The sequence below is a fragment of the Corythoichthys intestinalis genome, chromosome 12 (assembly GCF_030265065.1).
Source record: "Corythoichthys intestinalis isolate RoL2023-P3 chromosome 12, ASM3026506v1, whole genome shotgun sequence".
NCBI lineage: Eukaryota > Metazoa > Chordata > Actinopteri > Syngnathiformes > Syngnathidae > Corythoichthys > Corythoichthys intestinalis.
In genome coordinates this window covers 5,610,748-5,630,248 of record NC_080406.1, presented here as the reverse complement: position 1 = coordinate 5,630,248, position 19,501 = coordinate 5,610,748, and the positions used below count along the sequence as shown (strand labels likewise).

Here is a 19,501-nt window from a genome sequence, read left to right as displayed (position 1 = left end):
AAGACATTTTGCCATATACAAAAACAACAACAAAAAAACAACCAAAATCTGCCATATGCCAGGAGACATTTTGCCATATACAAAAAAATGCCATATGCCAAAACCCGCTTTTCCAAATACAAAACAACAGCCATATGCCAAAAGCCATTTTGCCATATGCCAAAAACCATTTTGCCATATGCCAAAAAAAGCCATATTGCAAAAGCTATTTTGCCATATACTAAAAAACTGCCATATGCCAAAAGCCATTTTACCATATACCAAAAAACGGCCATATGCCAAGACATTTTGCATATACAAAAAAACACCACATGCTAGAAGACCTTTTGCCATATACCCCCCCAAAAAACTGCTATATGCCAGAAGACATTTTGCCATATACAAAAAAAGAAAAAAACAACCGAAATCAGCCATATGCCAGAAGACATTTTGCCATATACAAAAACACCCGCCATATGCCAGAAGCCATTTTGCCATATACCAATAAACTGCCATACCCCCCCCCCCCCCCAAAAAAACAAAAAAAACCTGCCATATGCCAGAAGCCATTTTGCCATATAAAAAAAGTACCATATGCCAGGAGCCATTTTGCCTTGTACAATGCAACAATTGGCTAACTTGCATAGCAAATGTCTGCTAAATTAAATGTTATATAATGCTAATGTTAATCAGATCGTTTCTGGTGCGCATCAGATTTATTTTATTTTTGTCGAAGTCCCATTAGGGGTGCCTTAAAAAAAGTGTACATGCAGGTTATGCTGTTATATCGTCTCTACCAATGTTGAGACCAATCCCACGCACTTAATTATAATAACATAATATTATATATATTTATTAAAGTTAGTCCATTCATCTGGTATTTAAATTTCCCCTAAAATGTTGGAAACTTAATCTACTTTAAACTGAGTGTTGCGGTTGAGTTGATTTTACACGTTAAGTGACATTTAAGTGCACATCAGTTCAGCATTTTGAGATTTGAGACCACAGTACCCCCTGTTGGTGAGTTGAAGCTACAACAACCAATTCCATATTATACTATTTTTATATCACCACTGTGATGTGTTAATTGACGACGAGTTATGATTCGTCATGTAAGAGTAAATTCAAACCAGACAACCCTCTTTTAAGATTAAAATGCAATTATTTCTTTAAAAAATATATATTCATAACAAATTTTAATTCATTGACATAAATGATACATTTGGAATAAAATAGCCTGTAATTGTCATTGTAACATATAGATAGGAGATTGTGCTGGTCCCTTGCGCAAAATTATAATAGTTTTCATATTCTAACGGACACACAATATACAATAAATAATAGTGTATACAGGTTAAAAAGTAATTTAAAATTAAGATAAAATTGCACATTGCGATAATGAAGTGCCTTGGGTTTAGTCATTTGTTTCATTATTCTTATTCAAATATATTATAATATATTAATAACCCACCACAACTAAGTGAATTGCCAAGCAGATAAGCACGCATCATTTCTTGGCAACATGTTGGATGCTTAATCGTTGTGAATAATGTTTCATTGTTTTTATTCATTATCATCCATATGCAGTCGTGTACATTGTTGGCAGGAAACGCATTTCCCAAAATGTGTCTGTGTGTACTGTTGAGGGGGAAGACGTATCCTGAGCGTTCCATTATTTCTCATCCAGGACGTATGCCATTGAGTTTGCTTTCTAAGCAGTCAGATTTAACCCCCCCCCCCCCCCCCCCCCCCGCTACAGCGAGCCAAAAAAAACCCAAAGACGGAAGAATGTGGGACGTTTCCACCACAAGACTAGACAGACCCAATTACCCCCAATCTTCCTCCTCAGGAATGGGCATAGGTGGGCTAGGCGGTTGCATAGGGCGCCATCTAGTGGAAGGGGCGCCAAATTGCGCCAAAAGAATACCGAATAAAATTCTCGTGTTACGCTTCCCGAAGTATTCTAACATATCAAGTACATTTTAATAGGCTACACCAGTGCTGTTTTTTGGCAGCCCTTTTAATTTTCGTCCCAACCTTTTGGACGAAAACACTTATTGGTGTTAGTCATATTCAGTGTTGTTAATAACAGCGTTACAATATAACGGCGTTACTAACGGCGTTATTTTTTTCAGCAATGAGTAATCTAATTAATTACTTTTCTTATCTTGGCAACGCCGTTACCGTTACTGAGGCGGGAAAGGCGTGCGTTACTATGCGTTACTAAGTTGGTTGAATAAAAAAAGTCTGAGAGAAACGGACTCACGGGGACGAGAGCAGAGCAGCAGTGGGGAAGACGCCGTTGCAACCGCGATGCTAGGTGGCTCCAATAATACCTGACTGTAGCCATAACCGACAAACTACGCCCACATGACACAGTAGATATCATATTATAGAACTAGATGCAAAACTGACACAGCTGCATTGCCAACATGTTTTAAGGACTACATGCGTTAGTAAACAGCCGCCATCTTAAAGCAGTAGACCTCTCAGGAAGGCCCTGATGTAGAGATTCTTCCTAGCGAACCTAAGTAACTTTTTTTTTTTTTTTTTTTTTTAAATCTAAAATGCTTCTAAATCGGCAAAAACTTAACTTAAATCTATCTTTAAATGATGAAACAGTTTTAAAACTTACACATGTTTAAAGTAGACAGAAGGGAACTAATGCAATAACGGGAGCAGTTTTAACAACTTTAACGGTTGATTCACAACTTTAAATGACTTCCACACATAGCAAAGGTTACTAGCTAGTTATCGCAATACCCTTGTGTCTAGTTAAGTGGAGGGTAAAGAATTGGGGTAGGGCCAATTGTCCCCCAAATCCTTTAAACTTCACATTGTGTGACCTATTTTTTGTTTGTTTTTTGTTTCTTGTTTTTTTTTTTGAGAAAAAAAAAAAAATCACTAGTTACTTTGCCAAGTAACTAATTACTCTTACATTCAGGTAACTGAGTTACTTACGCAATTACTTTTTGGGAGAAGTAATTTGTAACTGTAATTAATTACTATTTTAAAGTAAAATTAACAACACTGGTCATATTTTAGTAATTTCAGACTGTGTTTGTCTTCAGCTAGTTTTAGTCAACCAAAACTCATTTCGTCTAGTTTTTACGGATACGGGTCCAGATTAGGCCTGCACAATATATCGTTTGAACATCACCATCGCAATATGTGCAATAGTCCTATCGCAGGAAGTGAAATTTTTTTTTTTTTTTTTTTTTGGAACACGTAAACTTTTGTTTCGCTTCATAAAAGCAGCAAGTGTGCAGAGATTTGGCCTCCTGGATCCCTTTTGTATACATCAATCTTCATAATTCATAGATGAATTCCTTTAGCCTGGGGTAAACTGTATTATATGAATAAAATGTGGTCATGATGGGTCAACCAGTCTTACCAAATAAAACTCTTCAAGTCATCTGTTGAAAATTCTAGTTTTAATATTGCAATATATAATCGCAGTATATCGCAAACCCCCAAAAAGTCGCAAGTTTTTTCCAATATTGTTCAGCCCTAGTACAGATTACTATACTGTACCCACAGTTTAGTAATCTGTGGGTACAGATTACAAAATTGTGGGTACATATTACTGAACTGTACCCACAGTTTAATAATCTGCACCCACAGTTTAGTATTACTAAACTCTGGGTAGTTTACAAAACTGTGGGTACAGATTACTAATCTGGTGGTACAGATTAACCATGAAAACAAATTTTTTTCTACCCACCGTAAATTTTAGTTGACAAATACTCAAAATATTTTCGTCTGTAAATTTGAAAAGTTTTAGTCCATGAATAAATAAGTAAAGGTTTCCAACAATTTGGAATGGACATTGACAGACGAGCAAATATTTGAAGAGTCTACAAAGACACTTAGCAGGAAAACAGGCTATTATTTTCAATGAATTAAACTCACCTGGAAGCCTCTCGCTATATATATGAATTTTCTCAGGTTTTCCAACATGACACTCACGACAATAATTGCTAACGTGAACGCTATGCTAACGCTACAAGTTACATTTAGTGACTTTGAAAAGCCTAAAGCAATATGGTATATCTAGCCAAGATAGAGAAAACAAAACTTACCAAGCAGCACTTGACACGTATTTCACTAAAGGCAACTCTGGAGACTGAGGACACAGGTAGCATGTATGTGAGGCGGGGAGGGTGGCAGTGGTGGTGGCAGCACGTCACACAAGTGACATGAGCAAACACTGCTATGATGCGTGCTAACTACACATACGAAAAGAAAATGTCACATATTGTGAACTTATGATGGAAGCTATGGGAAATTTTCATCATGTTCTCGTCTCGTTATGTTTCAATATCCCAAGACGCGTTTTTAGCTCATCATTGTCACGAAAAAATTGTTCGTCGATGAAATATTTTTGTTATCATCATCGTTGTCGAAAACAACCCTGGTCTACACATTTAAAATGTGGTTTGAAACCTAGATCGGATTAGTCACCTGCTATTTTATGGCACTCATGGGGTAGGGAGGAACAGTTTGTGCCTAAAATATGTAAACAGATTCACTCCTTAAACAGTGACAATAGCTGGTGATTAAATCGAAGGTCATTCAAACTTACGGTTTCAGATGTGGAGCAAATAAGTATTTAGTCAGCCACTAATTGTGCAAGTTCTCCCACTTAAAAATATCAGAGAGGCCTGTAATTCTCAACATGGGTAAACCTCAACCACGAGAGACAGAATGTGGATAAAAAAAAACAACAGAAAATCACATTGTTTGATTTTTAAAGAATTTACTTGCAAATCATGGTGGAAAATAAGTATTTGGTCAATACCAAAAGTTCATCTCAATACTTTGTTATGTACCCTTTGTTGGCAATAACGGAGGCCAAACGTTTTCTGTAACTCTTCACAAGCTTTTCACACACTGTTGCCGGTATTTTGGCCCATTCCTCCATGCAGATCTCCTCTAGAGCAGTGATGTTTTGGGGCCGTCGTTGGGCAACACGGACTTTCAACTCCTTCCACAGATTTTCTATGGGGTTGAGATCTGGAGACTGGCTAGGCCACTACAGGACCTTAAAATGCTTCTTACGAAGCCACTCCTATGTTGCCCTGGCTGTGTGTTTGGGATCATTGTCATGCTGAAAGACCCAGCCACGTCTTGTCTTCAATGCCCTTAGTGATGGAAGGAGATTTTCACTCAAAATCTCCCGATACATGGCCCCATTCATTCTTTTCTTTACACAGATCAGTCGTCCTGGTCCCTTTGCAGAAAACCAGCCTCAAAGCATGATGTTTCCACCCCATGCTTCACAGTGGGTATGGTGTTCTTCGGATGCAATTCAGTATTCTTTCTCCTCCAAACCCGAGAACCCGTGTTTCTACCAAAAAGTTCTATTTTGGTTTCATGTGACCATAACACATTCTCCCAGTCCTCTTCTGGATCATCCAAATGCTCTCTAGCGAACCGCAGACGGGCCTGGACGTGTACTTTCTTCAGCAGGGGGACACGTCTGGAAGTGCAGGATTGGAGTCCCTGGCGGCGCATTGTGTTACTGATAGTAGCCTTTGTTACTGTGGTCCCAGCTCTCTGTAGGTCATTCACTAGGTGTGGTTCCGGGATTTTTGCTCACCGTTCTTGTTATCATTTTGACGCCACGGGGTGAAATCTTGCATGGAGCCCCAGATCGAGGGAGATTATCAGTGGTCTTGTATGTCTTCCATTTTCTAATAATTGCTCCCACGGTTGATTTCTTTACACTGAGCGTTTTACCTATTGCAGATTCAGTCTTCCCAGCCTGGTGCAGGTCTACAATTTTGTCACTGGTGTCCTTCGACAGCTGTTTGGTCTTGGCCATAGTGGAGTTTAGAGTGTGACTGACTGAGCTTGTGGACAGATGTCTTTTATACTGATAATGAGTTAAAACAGGTGAAATAAATACAGGTAACGAGTGGAGCCTCGTTAGAAGAAGTTAGACCCTCTTTGACAGCCAGAAATCTTGCTCGTTTGTAGGTGACCAAATACTTATTTTCCACTCTAATTTGGAAATAAATTCTTTAAAAATCAAGCAATGTGATTTTCTGTCTCTCATGGTTGAGGTTTACCCATGTTGACAATTACAGGCCTCTCTAATCTTTTCAAGTAGGAGAACTTGCACAATTGGTGGTTGACGAAATACTTACTTGCCCCACTGTAAATTAAAATGATAACATAATAACTAAAAGGTATAATGAATGAAACAACTGGAACAGCAACAGAAGAAACAATTCACACAGAACATGAACTTTGTACTCTATTTATTCTAAATATTCCCACAAAAGAACCCTAAATATTCTTCTAAACTAAATGACCAATGCATGAACGAACATATGAGCTAAAAAAAAACATACCTCATGTTGGTCTTAACAGGGAGCAGCTAGATTCAGCCATGTTAGACGAGTTATGGCATATTTACTGTTGCCACTAGAAGGCGTCGTATCCATCCAAAACAATAAAACTTAATGCAACACTTTCAAAACATACCATTACAACAAAATCTAATTAAACGAATCTTCAAAGAAGTAAAATTTGATTTGAAGCTTTTTTGTAATTGAATTACTCGAGTTTATCGATTAATCCTTGCAGCACTAGTCGTAACCCAGGGACTACCTGTATTTACAAAATACACAACATTTCAGAATATATGTATCTTCATTTTAGATGGTGGGGGTGGGATTCCTAGCTACAATTTCGCCTTGGGCACCTACTCACCTTGTCAGGACTCATTTTGATTCCAGTCTTCTCCTCAATTACTGCACGACAAGGACAATTTCCTACCTTTTCTGCAGCGGAAGCCAGCGCGTCGGGGTTATGAATATTCAATAAACGCTCACCGCAAATTGCGTGTCACGTAACAGCGGCGCTGACGGGATTATTATGATTCGCGGAGATGGCTTATCAAGAGTGTCACGGAATGGCGCTTGGTGACAAATTGCCTCATTGAAATTCCACCCAGACACCTGCAATAACACGCCACAATTATACAATTCCGAGATTAGCGTTTAAAACCTTTATTTACAAATCTGTGTCATCATCGCGTATCATTAATTCTTCACAACCTGGCTAATAATCGCTTTCATTAAATACACTCTGGATGCTGATAATAGTTAATTACCTCTCCCTGTTTTGCAGACATAAAGGCACACAGTAGGCGGATGAACACTGAACACCACCAGGAAGGAAAAGCCTTATTAGTCATTAAAAAAAAAGAAAAATAAAAGTGATTGAAAGATATAGAGCTATAGAGCAAGAAGTGTTTCTCCTCCAAGAGTCATACTACATTTATGAAAAAATATACTTATCTTGAGATTTGAGGTTTTCCCAAATGCTGTATGCAGAAGAAAGCACCCCTTTTTTTTTTTTCAGCTGTAATACTTCACACATACGCATAAACAGCACACCAGTCTTACCCACTTAAAAAGAAACATAAACAGCAAGAATGATATTAAAATCTCTGGAATCAAGATGCTGAAGTTGAAGGCGTCACGGATTGTTGTCGCTCGTGGTTTCTTCGTACAGCTGCTGCTAAAGCTACATCGTGGTGGGCTGGCCATCTGAAAGAGACGTGTTACAGAACCATTTAGTTGGGTGCGTCGTCACGACAGCTCTGCGCTTGCTTTTAATGGAATGCACAGGAATTAAAAAAAAAAGTCAATTCTAGTTCCTGGGTCGACCAAGTCATCATTTTCTGAGGTGGGTAGCGGAAATACGGTAAAAGCTCTTTGTTTACATTTGGCGGCCGCTAATTTCTTTACCAACTAGCCACATAGTTTGCAATATTTACGTAAAATAAGTGCTACTTGCATGTTTTTTTTTTTTTTTTTTTTTTGCTTTTAACCAAGAATCGAGACTGTTTTACATCCATATCTATAAAGAATGCAGGGATTTAAGCATTTATTCAAAAGAATTTTCAACGGAAACAGCTCTTTGTTTACATTTGGCCCAGTGGCGCCACCAGGGGGTGGCCAGGGGTGGCCACGGCCACCCCTATAAATTGGTTGGCCACCCCACTGGCCACCCCGCTTGCCAGTATATCGTTTGATTGTTGCAGCATTAGTTATTCTTTTCATCCCAAATGAATGCATTCATTTTGTTTTGTTAAATGTAGGGCTGTCATATTTATCGCGTTAACGGGCGCTAATTAAAAAAAAAACAAAACAAAAAAAACTTGAAAATATTTATCACAATTAACGCATTCGCAGTACGACTCATTCATGCATTGCCGCAAACAGCCTACAATGGCGTCATTTTACTTCTATACAGAGATAAGAGGCAGTGTCAAGTGAGTGGAGTAAATAAAAGCATTCATTGGGGCCATGCTTTTAATTGGCAAAAGCTTTGTCATCTCTCCCACAGCAACTATATATATTGTGGGAAGCGAAGTGGAGAAGAAAGACAGGAGTTGATCTTTTTCTTAACACCCTGTAGTGTACCCTACGCAGAGAAGATATAGCATTTGCAGCCACCACACACAGTCATGGTTGCACCACTTCCCATCATGCATTTGGGCAGAACAGTTAAGTCGCTACAGTATCATTTACTGAAAGCTCAACAAATACATTATATGGCAATATTTAGTCACATTATACAAACTCACATTTATCCTTTAAGAATTACAAGTCTTTCTATCCGTAGATCACTTTCACAGAAAGAATGGTAATAATGTTAATGTCATCTTGTGGATTTATTGTTATAATAAATAAATACAGTATTTATGTACAGTATGTTGAATGTATATATCCGTCTTATCTTTCCAACAATAATTTACAGAAAAATATGGCATATTTTAGAGATGGTTTGAATTGAGATTAATTACAATTTTTAAGCTGTGATTAACTCGATTAAAAATTTTAATCGTTTGACAGCCCTAGTTAAATGTATACCTTATGCCTAATATATACATAACACAATAAAACAGAATTGTTGTGGGACTCAAAATGTTGACTGGACCGTTGCGGACTATTCACATTAAATCATTAGTAACATCAAGTATTACACAATACACCAAAGTATATCAGTAGTCGTGTCCTTAAGTCTTTCTGATAGTTTTCCCCTGACCTTTTTACTGCAATAATATAATGAAAACCTGAAATTATGGCTTTTAGTTTTGGCCACCCCAAGATTTTAAGTGGCCCCATCTGACCACCCCTAGGAAAAATTTCTGGAGGCGCCACTGATTTGGTCGCCACTAATTTCATTACCAACTAGCCTCATAGTTCGCAATATTTATGTCGGAAAACACAGAAAAGTTTGAAAAAGCAGTTTCTGCTCTTGCACTCCTCTTTAAAAGAAACTGCTGTATTTTAGAGGGATCCTCTATTTTTAAGAGAAGTAACTCTTAAAAGATAAATGTTAGTATGAGTTATAATAATTTGATATTAAAACCCCTCTTAATGTTTTTGTTTTAATAAAGTTTGTAAAATTATTTTAAGTGATAGGTCGCCATTCTTGTTACATCGCAGTGCGTGACGTCACCGGTCCCGTTGCCGAAATTCCAGCGTGTCACTCGTTAGCTTTCCCAACATGCCGTCAGTTCTACCCTTCCTATTTGAACCAGATCTGAAAAGTGAAGAGCAAGACAGCACTGTCGGTCGTTCACAAGACGAGCTTCAGGGAAAAATGCGTGCAGCAAATACCTGATAAGACAAAAGTTGGGCAAAACTGGTGACGCGAGAGAGTCCTGTTGGGAAGTCCGGTTGGGAGTGAGAGTCTATGCTGTCCGGTTTTATTAGCAGATATTCAAGGTAAGCATATTGCATTTTCAAACTTATCCCAATATAATTATGTAGAGTGTTAGCATCCAGAGCTGTCGTGTGCTTTACATACAGTACAGGCCAAAGAGCACACCTTGTGTAATCCATGTCTTGTACATTGTAACGAGTGGTAGCTAGGATACATGTGTAAAAGTACCAAAAAAGGGAGAAGCTTCCACTTATGCACATTTATTCACAAAAAATAATATTTCCACCTTGACCACTCTTCAGTCGGGAGCTCAGCAGTACGCAAACACGCGTTCCCTGACGAACTCCAACATTGTTGTAAGGTCCACGTTAGAGTCACTGTAGCGTGCCATAGTGCTTTAATTATTTAGTATGATTTGGGGAAAACTCCCACGAAGAATAGTCAACATAAAAGATAGCAATAGTAATCCAAATCCGCGTTTTTTTACTCACTCGAAGATCCAGGAATTAGACCGATCCCATGGCAATGTCGCAGCCGCGATCAGGCCGTCGATTCCACAAAAAAAAACTGATCCGAAAAGCCGCTGTGGGACCAACGAATCAAAAAAATGGACAGATCCTCAACCAATATTGCAGACGCGGTGGGACCGTCAGATACAGACAATAGACGGATCCCTTACTTGACTGAGGATCCAGGAAAAATGTTTGGGCGCCATTTGTAACACGTGGTGGGTAGGATACGTGCATACAGGGACCAAAAAGGGGGAGAAGCTTCCAGTTATGCACATTTATTCACTAAAAATAATAATTCCACCTTGACCACTCACTTCACTCCCCTTGTTTCCATTTGACTGGAAATTGCATCCAAAAGCAGCACATCGTGGCATTTTACTTCGCGAGTTTAGGCAGCGATAAGCAATTGTTGAACACGCTACACATTTGGAAATTAAACTAACGGTCAAAATATGGAGTAAATATTATAATATATTGCCATTGATTTACCATTTTATGTGTTTCTAACAACATGTTTGGGTACAAGAGGACAATTGTGGTTTATTAGAGCCTACATGTATTTAAGTTAGAGGATCACTTTAGGTCAAAAGAACTGTTGTGTTTGATAGAACAATATGTCTATATGCTGCCAGAGCAGATTCATGACGCATTAAGCTCCTGAACTATTTTTAATTTGTCCGTTTTTCCCTGAAAACCCACGTTTACAGACGTCGCGCAACCGCTTTTGTTTCAACCCAGCCATAAAACGGAGGTAATTAATTATATTTATTATTCAAAATGTCTGTCATTTTTAGCTTAGAATCATTAATTGATGTCTAATATTTCGTTTAAAAAAAAAAAAACTTTTAAACAAATGACGTCACAATGAAAAAAATGGCGTCTGTAAAAAAGTCACGGATATCTACCTCATAACTATCGCTTACTCGTATTTTTTTTTTGTTACTGTCGCACTTTCTCCGATACAGTATGTTAGATGATAAATAAATCCAAACAAAGAAATACAGAAAAAAAAAACGTTTAAAAGGGTAAATATATGAAAAAGAACATCTCGACCAGTCCTTGATGTCTGCGATTTCTGCATAGCGACACTTGTTGTATTACCATGTTTCACCCATAAAATCCCCCCCAAAATCCAGCTGTGACCATTCACTGCTGTGTCTTGACACTCAGTGATACATGCTACATGGAGTTTTTGGATCGAAACAAGGTAAGTAAGCGATAATATCTCGTTAAAGTCATGGCGTCTGTAATTCTGCTCTCGCGTGCTCTCACCTCCAGATAGGGTTTTGCTGTTTAAAAAACTTTTTTTTTTTTTTTTTTTAAATGCCCTCCTGTTCAAAATGTATCTTCCCCCAGAAAATTGAGATTTTAAGCTTTCCAATGATGTATCACACATGCATATCGGACAATTTTGAAAGTTGGCCAAATTTGGGGTCTCAGAGCGGAACTTCAAGTCACCTGAGTGTTTTCCGCCTTATGTAAAATAAATGCTACCTGCACGTTTTTTTTTTGCTTTTAACTAGGGCTGTCATAAGGTAATATTTGCTGATGATACAAATTTGTTTTTTTCCCATAAATATCCAACTGCACTTGAGCAAATCATAAATAGTGAATTAAAGAAAATAGATACATGGTTAAAATGTAATAAACTATCTCTAAATATCAATAAAACAAATTACATTGTGTTTCGCTCCCATAAAAAACAAGCCACTAAACAAATCTGCCTAAACATAAACGGAGAAAACATTGAAAGGGTCGACTCTACAAAATTTTTGGGAGTCCATATTGATGAGTGCCTTAATTTTAGAAAACATATTGATGAAATTACACATAAACTGTCAAGATATGCTGCTCTTTTCTTTAAACTGAGACACTATCTCCCACTCTCTGCACTTCTCATTTTGTATAAATCTTTATTTGAACCACACTTACAATACTGTAATGTCATATGGTGCAACACATATCCAACTTATTTAAAAAAGCTTGAAATACTACAGAAAAAAGTTATACGTGCCCTAACATGGTCTGAGTTTAATGCTCCAACTAAAATAATTTTTCACAGCCACCACCTCCTGAGGCTTAAAGACCACAACTATTACCAAAATGCTTGTGTAATGTATAAGATTATCTATAGACTAAATTATAAATTAGGTGACCTCGTCCCAGTCTGTACTCCTCAACACACATACACTACCATAAGAAAACATCAAATCACAGGAAAAAAACAAAGGCTAAAGTGTACAAGTTTTAGCATTGTGTGCAAAGGACCACAGATTTGGAATGAACTGGATGAAACACTTAAAATGTCACACTCCATCTCCATCTTTAAGAAAAAACTCAAAACTCATCTCCTAGCAATGTATATATAATATGCTGATTCTTTGAATAATACTACTGGTGTCTCTTATCAAATCCAATGTAACCAAAATTTTGAAATTGCCCACAGTTAATTGTGTGTGTGTGCATGTGTGTATGTGTGTTTTGTCTAACTGGGCCCCTGCTAAAAGCTTTGAATAGCTTCTTTGGAGTGTCCAATTCGCCCACCTTAACATGTGAACTGCTAGCGTATGATCATGTACTGTATTTGTTGATGTGCGAATAAACTGAAACTGAAAAAAAAAAAAAAAAAAAAAAATAGAGTTAATCACATCTTAAAAATTAATTAATCGGAATTAATCTCTAAAATATGCCATATTTTCCTGTAAATTACTGTTGGAATGGAAAGGCACAAAATGGACGTAAACATTCAACATACTGTACATAAGTACCAGTTCTCTTTGCATTGAGCACTTTTCTTTTTGTGAACATTATTTTTTTGAGAGATAGGAATATTATTTTTGTTGTGCTTTCACTAAATGATACTGTAGCGACTTAACTGTTCTGCCCAGATGCATGATGGGAAGCTGGGCAACCATGACTGTCAGTAGTGGCTGCAAATGGTATACAATATGTTCTGCATTGTGTTCATGTAGGCTTGTTAAGAAAAAGATAATGTCCTGCTCCGCCCAAATGCATGATGGTAAATTGGGCAACCATGACTGTCAGTAGTGGCGGCAAATGGTATACAATCTGTTCTGCCTTATGCTCATTTAGGCGTGTTAAGAAAAAGATCGGGTCCTGCTCTGCCCACATGCATGATGGGAAGTTGGGCAACCATAACTGTCAGTAGTGGCTCTAAATGGTATACATTATGTTCTGGGTTGTGTTCATTTAGGCATGTTAAGAAACAGATCGTCTCTTGCTCCGTCCAAATGCATGATGGGAAGTTGGGCAACCATGCCTGTTAGTAGTGGCTGCCAAAGCTTAAGCCAATAAAAGGTGCAGTCCAAAGAAACGCCTGTGTCCACTTGCATTTCTCTGCCTTTTCGCTCCCGATGTGCTAAATCGGCATCATTGTAAACTGTCATTCCGTGCATGCGTTAATTGCGTCAAATATTTTAACGTGATTAATTAAAAAAATTAATTACCGCCCGTTAACGCGCTAAATTTGACGGACCTACTTTTAACTCAAGAATCGAGACTGTTTTACGTCCATATCTATAAAGAATCCAGGAATTTAAGCATTTATTCACAAGAATTTTCAACAGAAAAATCTCGGTCAGCTTTGACGGTGATACTCCCCCTACGAATCGGCCCCGCGCCCCGTCAATACATTATGAAGTCTATGATTCCACTAAGTGAAATGTCAGATCTAGCAATGTACTAAATAGCTACTAGAGGCCAGAACCAAAAGAAAAGAAGATGGCTTCCCTTACCTTTGAATCGCTTATAGCAGGTGTTACAGTAGAGCTGTTTGTTTCGGATTCGGACCTCAGCACCGGCTTCTGATCCCCCGAGGGCCGACTTGCAGTCGATGCACTAGCAACCGAAATTGAAAATTACTTCACGGCGAAGAAGTGCGAAATAGGGAGAAGGTGTGAATCTCACCTTGAAACAGGTTAAATGATAACAGAGCCCGAGGGACTCGATGATCATGGCCGCTCCCTTCCCCAGCGCCGTGTCACAAAACGTACACACTTTCTTACCACTCACCGACCTGCATCACAGAACATTCAGTTTAGACGGACACTATGAAGGAGTTTGGCTGATATTCTTTTTTTTTCTTAACACATTGATGATGAAAAACATCACAAAAAAAAGAAAAAAAAAATCGAAACACTAATGATACACAAAAAATGTACAGTATATTAGATTTTTTTTCTTCTGCTACGTCCTTTTGTAACCACTAGCTGGTGCAAAGCCACAATTAACAAAGCTCATCAACCAAACAGTAAACATAAGTCATCGTATTATATGGCTAGATATCGACAGATCTTAAAAAAAGTCCTTATATTGGCCCGATATATCGGCCGGGTCGACCTTTGTAAGAAAGATCATCACTCAAACAGTGAGCATAGCAGTTATACTTTTACACCGGCAGATTTTGAAAAAAGTCAATATACTGGCCTAATATATCAGCTGGCCTGATCATCACCCAAAGAGTGAACACAACAGTTATACGATAATATTAGCTAGACATCTGCCGATCTTGAAAATCAAATGTGATGTGATCATTGTCAAAATCACACAGATGAAAAAACAGTGTCTGCTTTAACTAAAACCACCCAAACATTTATAAGTTTTCATATTTTAATGAGGATAGTAAAAATAAGTAAAAATAATATTTTAAGTAGAGATGTCCCGATCGATCGGTTCCGATCACGTCATTTTCAAAGTATCGGAATCGGCAAAAAAAATATCGGCCATGCCTTTTTTTAATATATATATATTTTTTAATTAAATCGTTTTCTAATTGTATTTAACGTTACAGACATAATATGTTACACTCATCCAGAGTCTTTAGTTTAGGCTTAAGGTAGGGTTATCAAATTTATCCCGATAACGGCGGTAATTAATTTTTTAAAAAATGTATCACGTTAAAATATTTAACGCAAATAATGCATGCGCTGCACAATCCACTCAAGCATGGTCGCGCTCAATCTGTAATGGCGCCGTTTTACCTATAAAGAGAGATAAAAGGCAGCGTAAAATGAGTAGAGTGAATTAAGGCAGCCTTTGAGCCTTTTTTTAATTGGCTAAAGCCTTACAATCGCTCTTCCCACGATTAGAAATATCATGGGAAGCAATGTGGGGATGCAAGGTAGCAATTGATCTTTTTCTTAACACCTAATGTTATTTCCCAACGCAGAGAAGATATATCAATTGGTAGCACTACGCACAGTCATGGTTCCATTTCCCATCATGCATTTGGGCATGGCTACAGTATCAATTACTGAAAGCTCAACAAATACACTAGATGGCAATACTTAGTCACAATATACAAAGTCACAAGTCTTTCTATTCGTGGAAAGAATGTTATTAATGTAAATGCCATCTTGAGGATTTATTGTCATAATAAACAAATACAGTACTTATGTACTGTATGTTGAATGTATATATTCGTCCGGGTTTTATTCATTTTTTTCTTAATGCATTGCCAAAATGTATATGATCAGGAAAAATGATCGGGAATGATTGGAATTGAATCGGGAGCAAAAAAAAAAGCAATCGGATCGGGAAATATCGGGATCGGCAGATACTCAAACTAAAACGATCGGGATCGGATCGGGAGTCTTATACTCAGGCCAATACGGTAAAATTTTATGCCCCCCCTTTGGTAGCAATAACTTCAACCAGATGCTTTCCTTAGCTGCAGATCAGTCTGGCACATCGATCAGGACCAATCTTGGCCCATTCTTCTCTAGAAAACTGCTGTGGTTCAGTCAGATTCCTGGGATGTCTGGCATGAATTGCTGTCTTTAGGTCATGCAACAGCATCTCAATGGGGTTCAAGTCTGGACTTTGACTTGGCCGCTCCAGAACGTGTATTTTGTTTTTCTGAAACCATTCAGAAGTTGATTTATTTCTGTGTTTTTGATCATTGACTTAATGGAGCATCCATCCTCTTTTTAGCTTCAACTGTCTGACAGACAGCCTCAGATTTTCCTGCAAAACATCCTGATAAACTTTTGAATTCATTCTTCCAATAATGATTGCAAGTTGTCCAGGCCCCGCAGTAGCAAAACAGCCCCAAATCACGATGCTCCCGCCACCATGCTTCACGGTGGGGATGAGGTGTTGATGTTGGTGAGCTGTTCTATTTTTCCTCCAGACATGACGTTGTGTGTTACTCCCAAACAATTAAACTTTGGTTTCATCAGTCCGCCAAATATTTTGCCAAAACTATTTGCGAACATTAAAGGAGCAACAATGTTTTTTTTTTTTTTTAGACAGCAATGGCTTCCTCCATGGAGTCCTCCCATGAACACAATTCTTGGCCATAGTTTTACATGTAGTTGATGTGTGCACAGATATCAGACTGCGCTAGTGATTTCTTCAAATCTTTAGGAGACACACTAGGATTCTTTTTTACCTCTCTGAATATTCTGCGCTGAACTCTTGCCGTCATCTTTGGTGGACGGCCACTCCTTGGGAGAGAAGCAACAGTGCCAAACTCTCTCCATTTGTAGACAACTTCTCTGACTGTCGATTGATGAACATCCATTTTTAGAGATGGTTTTGTATCCTTTCCCACCTTTATACAAATCAACAATCCTTGCTCGCAGGTCTTCAGACAGCTCTTTTGACCAAGACATCAGACAATGCTTCTCATCAAGACAATTCTTACCAGATATGTGTTTTATAGTGGGCAGAGCAGCTTTAAAACACTCATCAGTGATTGGGCACACACCTGACTTAAATTGTTTGGTAAAAATTGGTTTCAAGTCTCCTTAGGCAGGGCGTTCACTTACTTATTTTTCCCCCTTCTGTCATCGTTTGCATGCTATCCTCATTAAAATATGAAATATTTTCATCTGTGTGATTTTGACAAAGATCAGATCACATTTAATGGTGATTTTATGCAGAAATGTGAGAAATTCCAAAAGATTCAGCAACTTTTTCATAGCATTGTATATGTATATATACACACATGTACTGTATATACTGCTGCAGCTATCGATTATTCAACTAATTGATTAAGCTATCAATTAGTTACTTCGAATTATCGAGTAATCAAATCAGGAACACTAAATGTGTTGCAGAATACATTTTAGGAGATGAGATTGCACTTTCAAAAGAGCATTAAATGAACATACAAAATAAAATAGCTGAGGGTTATTTTCAAACTATGCAGAATTGCACTTTGATTTCACAAAGGCAATAAATGCTTTTAAAAATACATTAAAAATACCTGAGCTTAGCCTCAAACGGTATAAAAAAATGATCTGATGATGAAAGAACCATTGGCTAATTTGCATTGCAAAAGTCTGTTAGCTTAAATGCTATAAAATGCTAATTTTTTTTTTTTTTTTTTTTTACAATGCTCTTAACAAATTGTTCACATGTTCCCACAAACTGCTAGATATACCTCTAAATGAAATTACAAATGTATAAACAATCATATAAGCTCAAACAAAAACTTATATTAGTCTTAACAGGGAGCAGCTGGATCCAGCCATGTTGGATGAGTTATGTCATATTCACTGTTGCCAAAAGAGGGCAGTGTATCCACCCAAATCGACTGAACTAAATGCATATACGTTCAAAACAAAGAAGAACAACGCCACTCTGAGTAAACGAATCCTCGAGGCAAAAAAAAAATTATTTTGAAGCATTTTTTCTAATTGAATTACTCGAGTTAATCGATTAATCGTTAGAGCACAAATATATATATATATATATTTTAGGGCTGTCAAAATTATCGCGTTAACGGGCGGTAATTTTAAAAAATTAATCACGTTAAAATATTTGACGCAATTAACGCACATGCCCCGCTCAAACAGATTAAAATGACAGCACAGTGCAATGTCCACTTGTTACTTGTGTTTTTTGGAGTTTTGTCGCCCTCTGCTGGCACTTGGGTGTGACTGATTTTATGGGGTTCAGCACCCATGAGCATTGTGTAATTATTGACATCAACAATGGCGGGCTACTAGTTTATTTTTTTATTAAAAATTTTACAAATTTTATTAAAACGAAAACTTTAAAAGGGGTTTTAATATAAAATTTCTATAACTTGTACTAACATTTATCTTTTAGGAACTACATGTCTTTCTATCCATGGACCGCTTTAACAGAATGTTAATAATGTTAATGCCAACTTGTTGATTTATTGTTATAATAAACAAATACAGTACTTATGTACCGTATGTTGAATGTATTTATCCATCTTGTGTCTTATCTTTCCATTCCAACAATAATTTACAGAAAAATATGGCATATTTTATAGATGGTTTGAATTGCGATAAATTAAGATTAATTTTTAAGCTGTAATTAACTCGATTAAACATTTTAATCGTTTGACACCCCTAATATATTTATATAAATTAATATACGTAAATATATCTGGCAGGCAGATATATCGGTTGACCTTTACAACGAAAGTTTATTTTCTTTTTTTAAACTGCAGACATAGTTTGACATGAAGTCAAATGAAAATGACAAAAAAATGTTTCAATCTGAAATAAAAAGTCCATATATCGGCCCGATATACCGGTTGCCAGATAAATCGGTCAACCTTTTCCCCGAAAGTCCAAAATGGAAGCAAAAATTATGTTAAGCGGTTAAAAAAACATCCAAATTTACTGCAGACATAGCCTGAAATGAGGTTAAATGAAAAATGTACAGCACTCGGGTTCAAGCTGCACCATTACCTCCATTTAAACCCTGTACACCAGCAAAGCCCACTTTACCTGCTGTGCTGCTGCTGACCACCTGCATCAGAACCCGGTTCTGGAGAGATGGTAGGAGAGATAGAAGAAGGAGAAGGAGATAACGACTGTCGAGACCAAGGCGTCGTTCCCGCTGCCGGGCCCCGGAAAGAGGCGGGCAAGGTGCTCGACCCGGACCTTGCCCCCGTTGCCCCGCCCCCGTAAAAGGAAGCGCTCCCAGAGAGGGCAGAGTGAGGCCGGGAGTAGTTAGGAAAAAAGGAGTCACTCTTGGGCGTCCACGACGAACGCCAGGAGTTGGAGGGGTTATCCAGATGTTCAAAGGAGCCACCCCTGCAAAGCCACGCCCACTTTAACCAGTTAGCCCCACCACAAGCAGCCAGCGAGAACCCACATTAACACCGAGCTTTTTGATATACCTGCGTGTTGACGGCGGTTCCTCGCGGCCGGGGGTGTTGGCGGCACCTCGGCGGATCCAGCTATTGTCCGTCAGCAAGTTGTTCTTTTTCTTCATGTCACTCAGGAGCTGCTGACGTTGAAGTTCCGCTTGCGATATCGGCTGCTGAGCCGCCGCGTCGACCACATCGCTGCTCGTCACTGCCGTCGCAGAGA

At 38.1% G+C, this 19,501-nt stretch overlaps 1 protein-coding gene across 4 annotated transcripts in view; it reads right to left on the bottom strand.

Annotated features, from left to right (window-relative positions):
- Window positions 1-2,641: 2,641 nt before the first annotated feature.
- Window positions 2,642-19,501, bottom strand: part of LOC130926603 (LIM domain only protein 7-like) — a 185,986-nt gene continuing 169,126 nt past the window's right edge. The window contains exons 23-27 of one of the 4 annotated variants that reach the window (XM_057851601.1): window positions 19,309-19,486; window positions 18,914-19,222; window positions 14,109-14,217; window positions 13,937-14,039; window positions 2,642-7,541 (exon numbers count right to left, since the gene is read on the bottom strand). In XM_057851601.1, the coding sequence (XP_057707584.1) occupies window positions 7,519-7,541; window positions 13,937-14,039; window positions 14,109-14,217; window positions 18,914-19,222; window positions 19,309-19,486 (722 nt within the window). In that variant the 3' untranslated portion in view covers window positions 2,642-7,518. The remainder of the gene's footprint in view (window positions 7,542-13,936; window positions 14,040-14,108; window positions 14,218-18,913; window positions 19,223-19,308; window positions 19,487-19,501) is intronic. The other 3 variants (XM_057851600.1, XM_057851602.1, XM_057851603.1) reach the window with 3 other exon arrangements.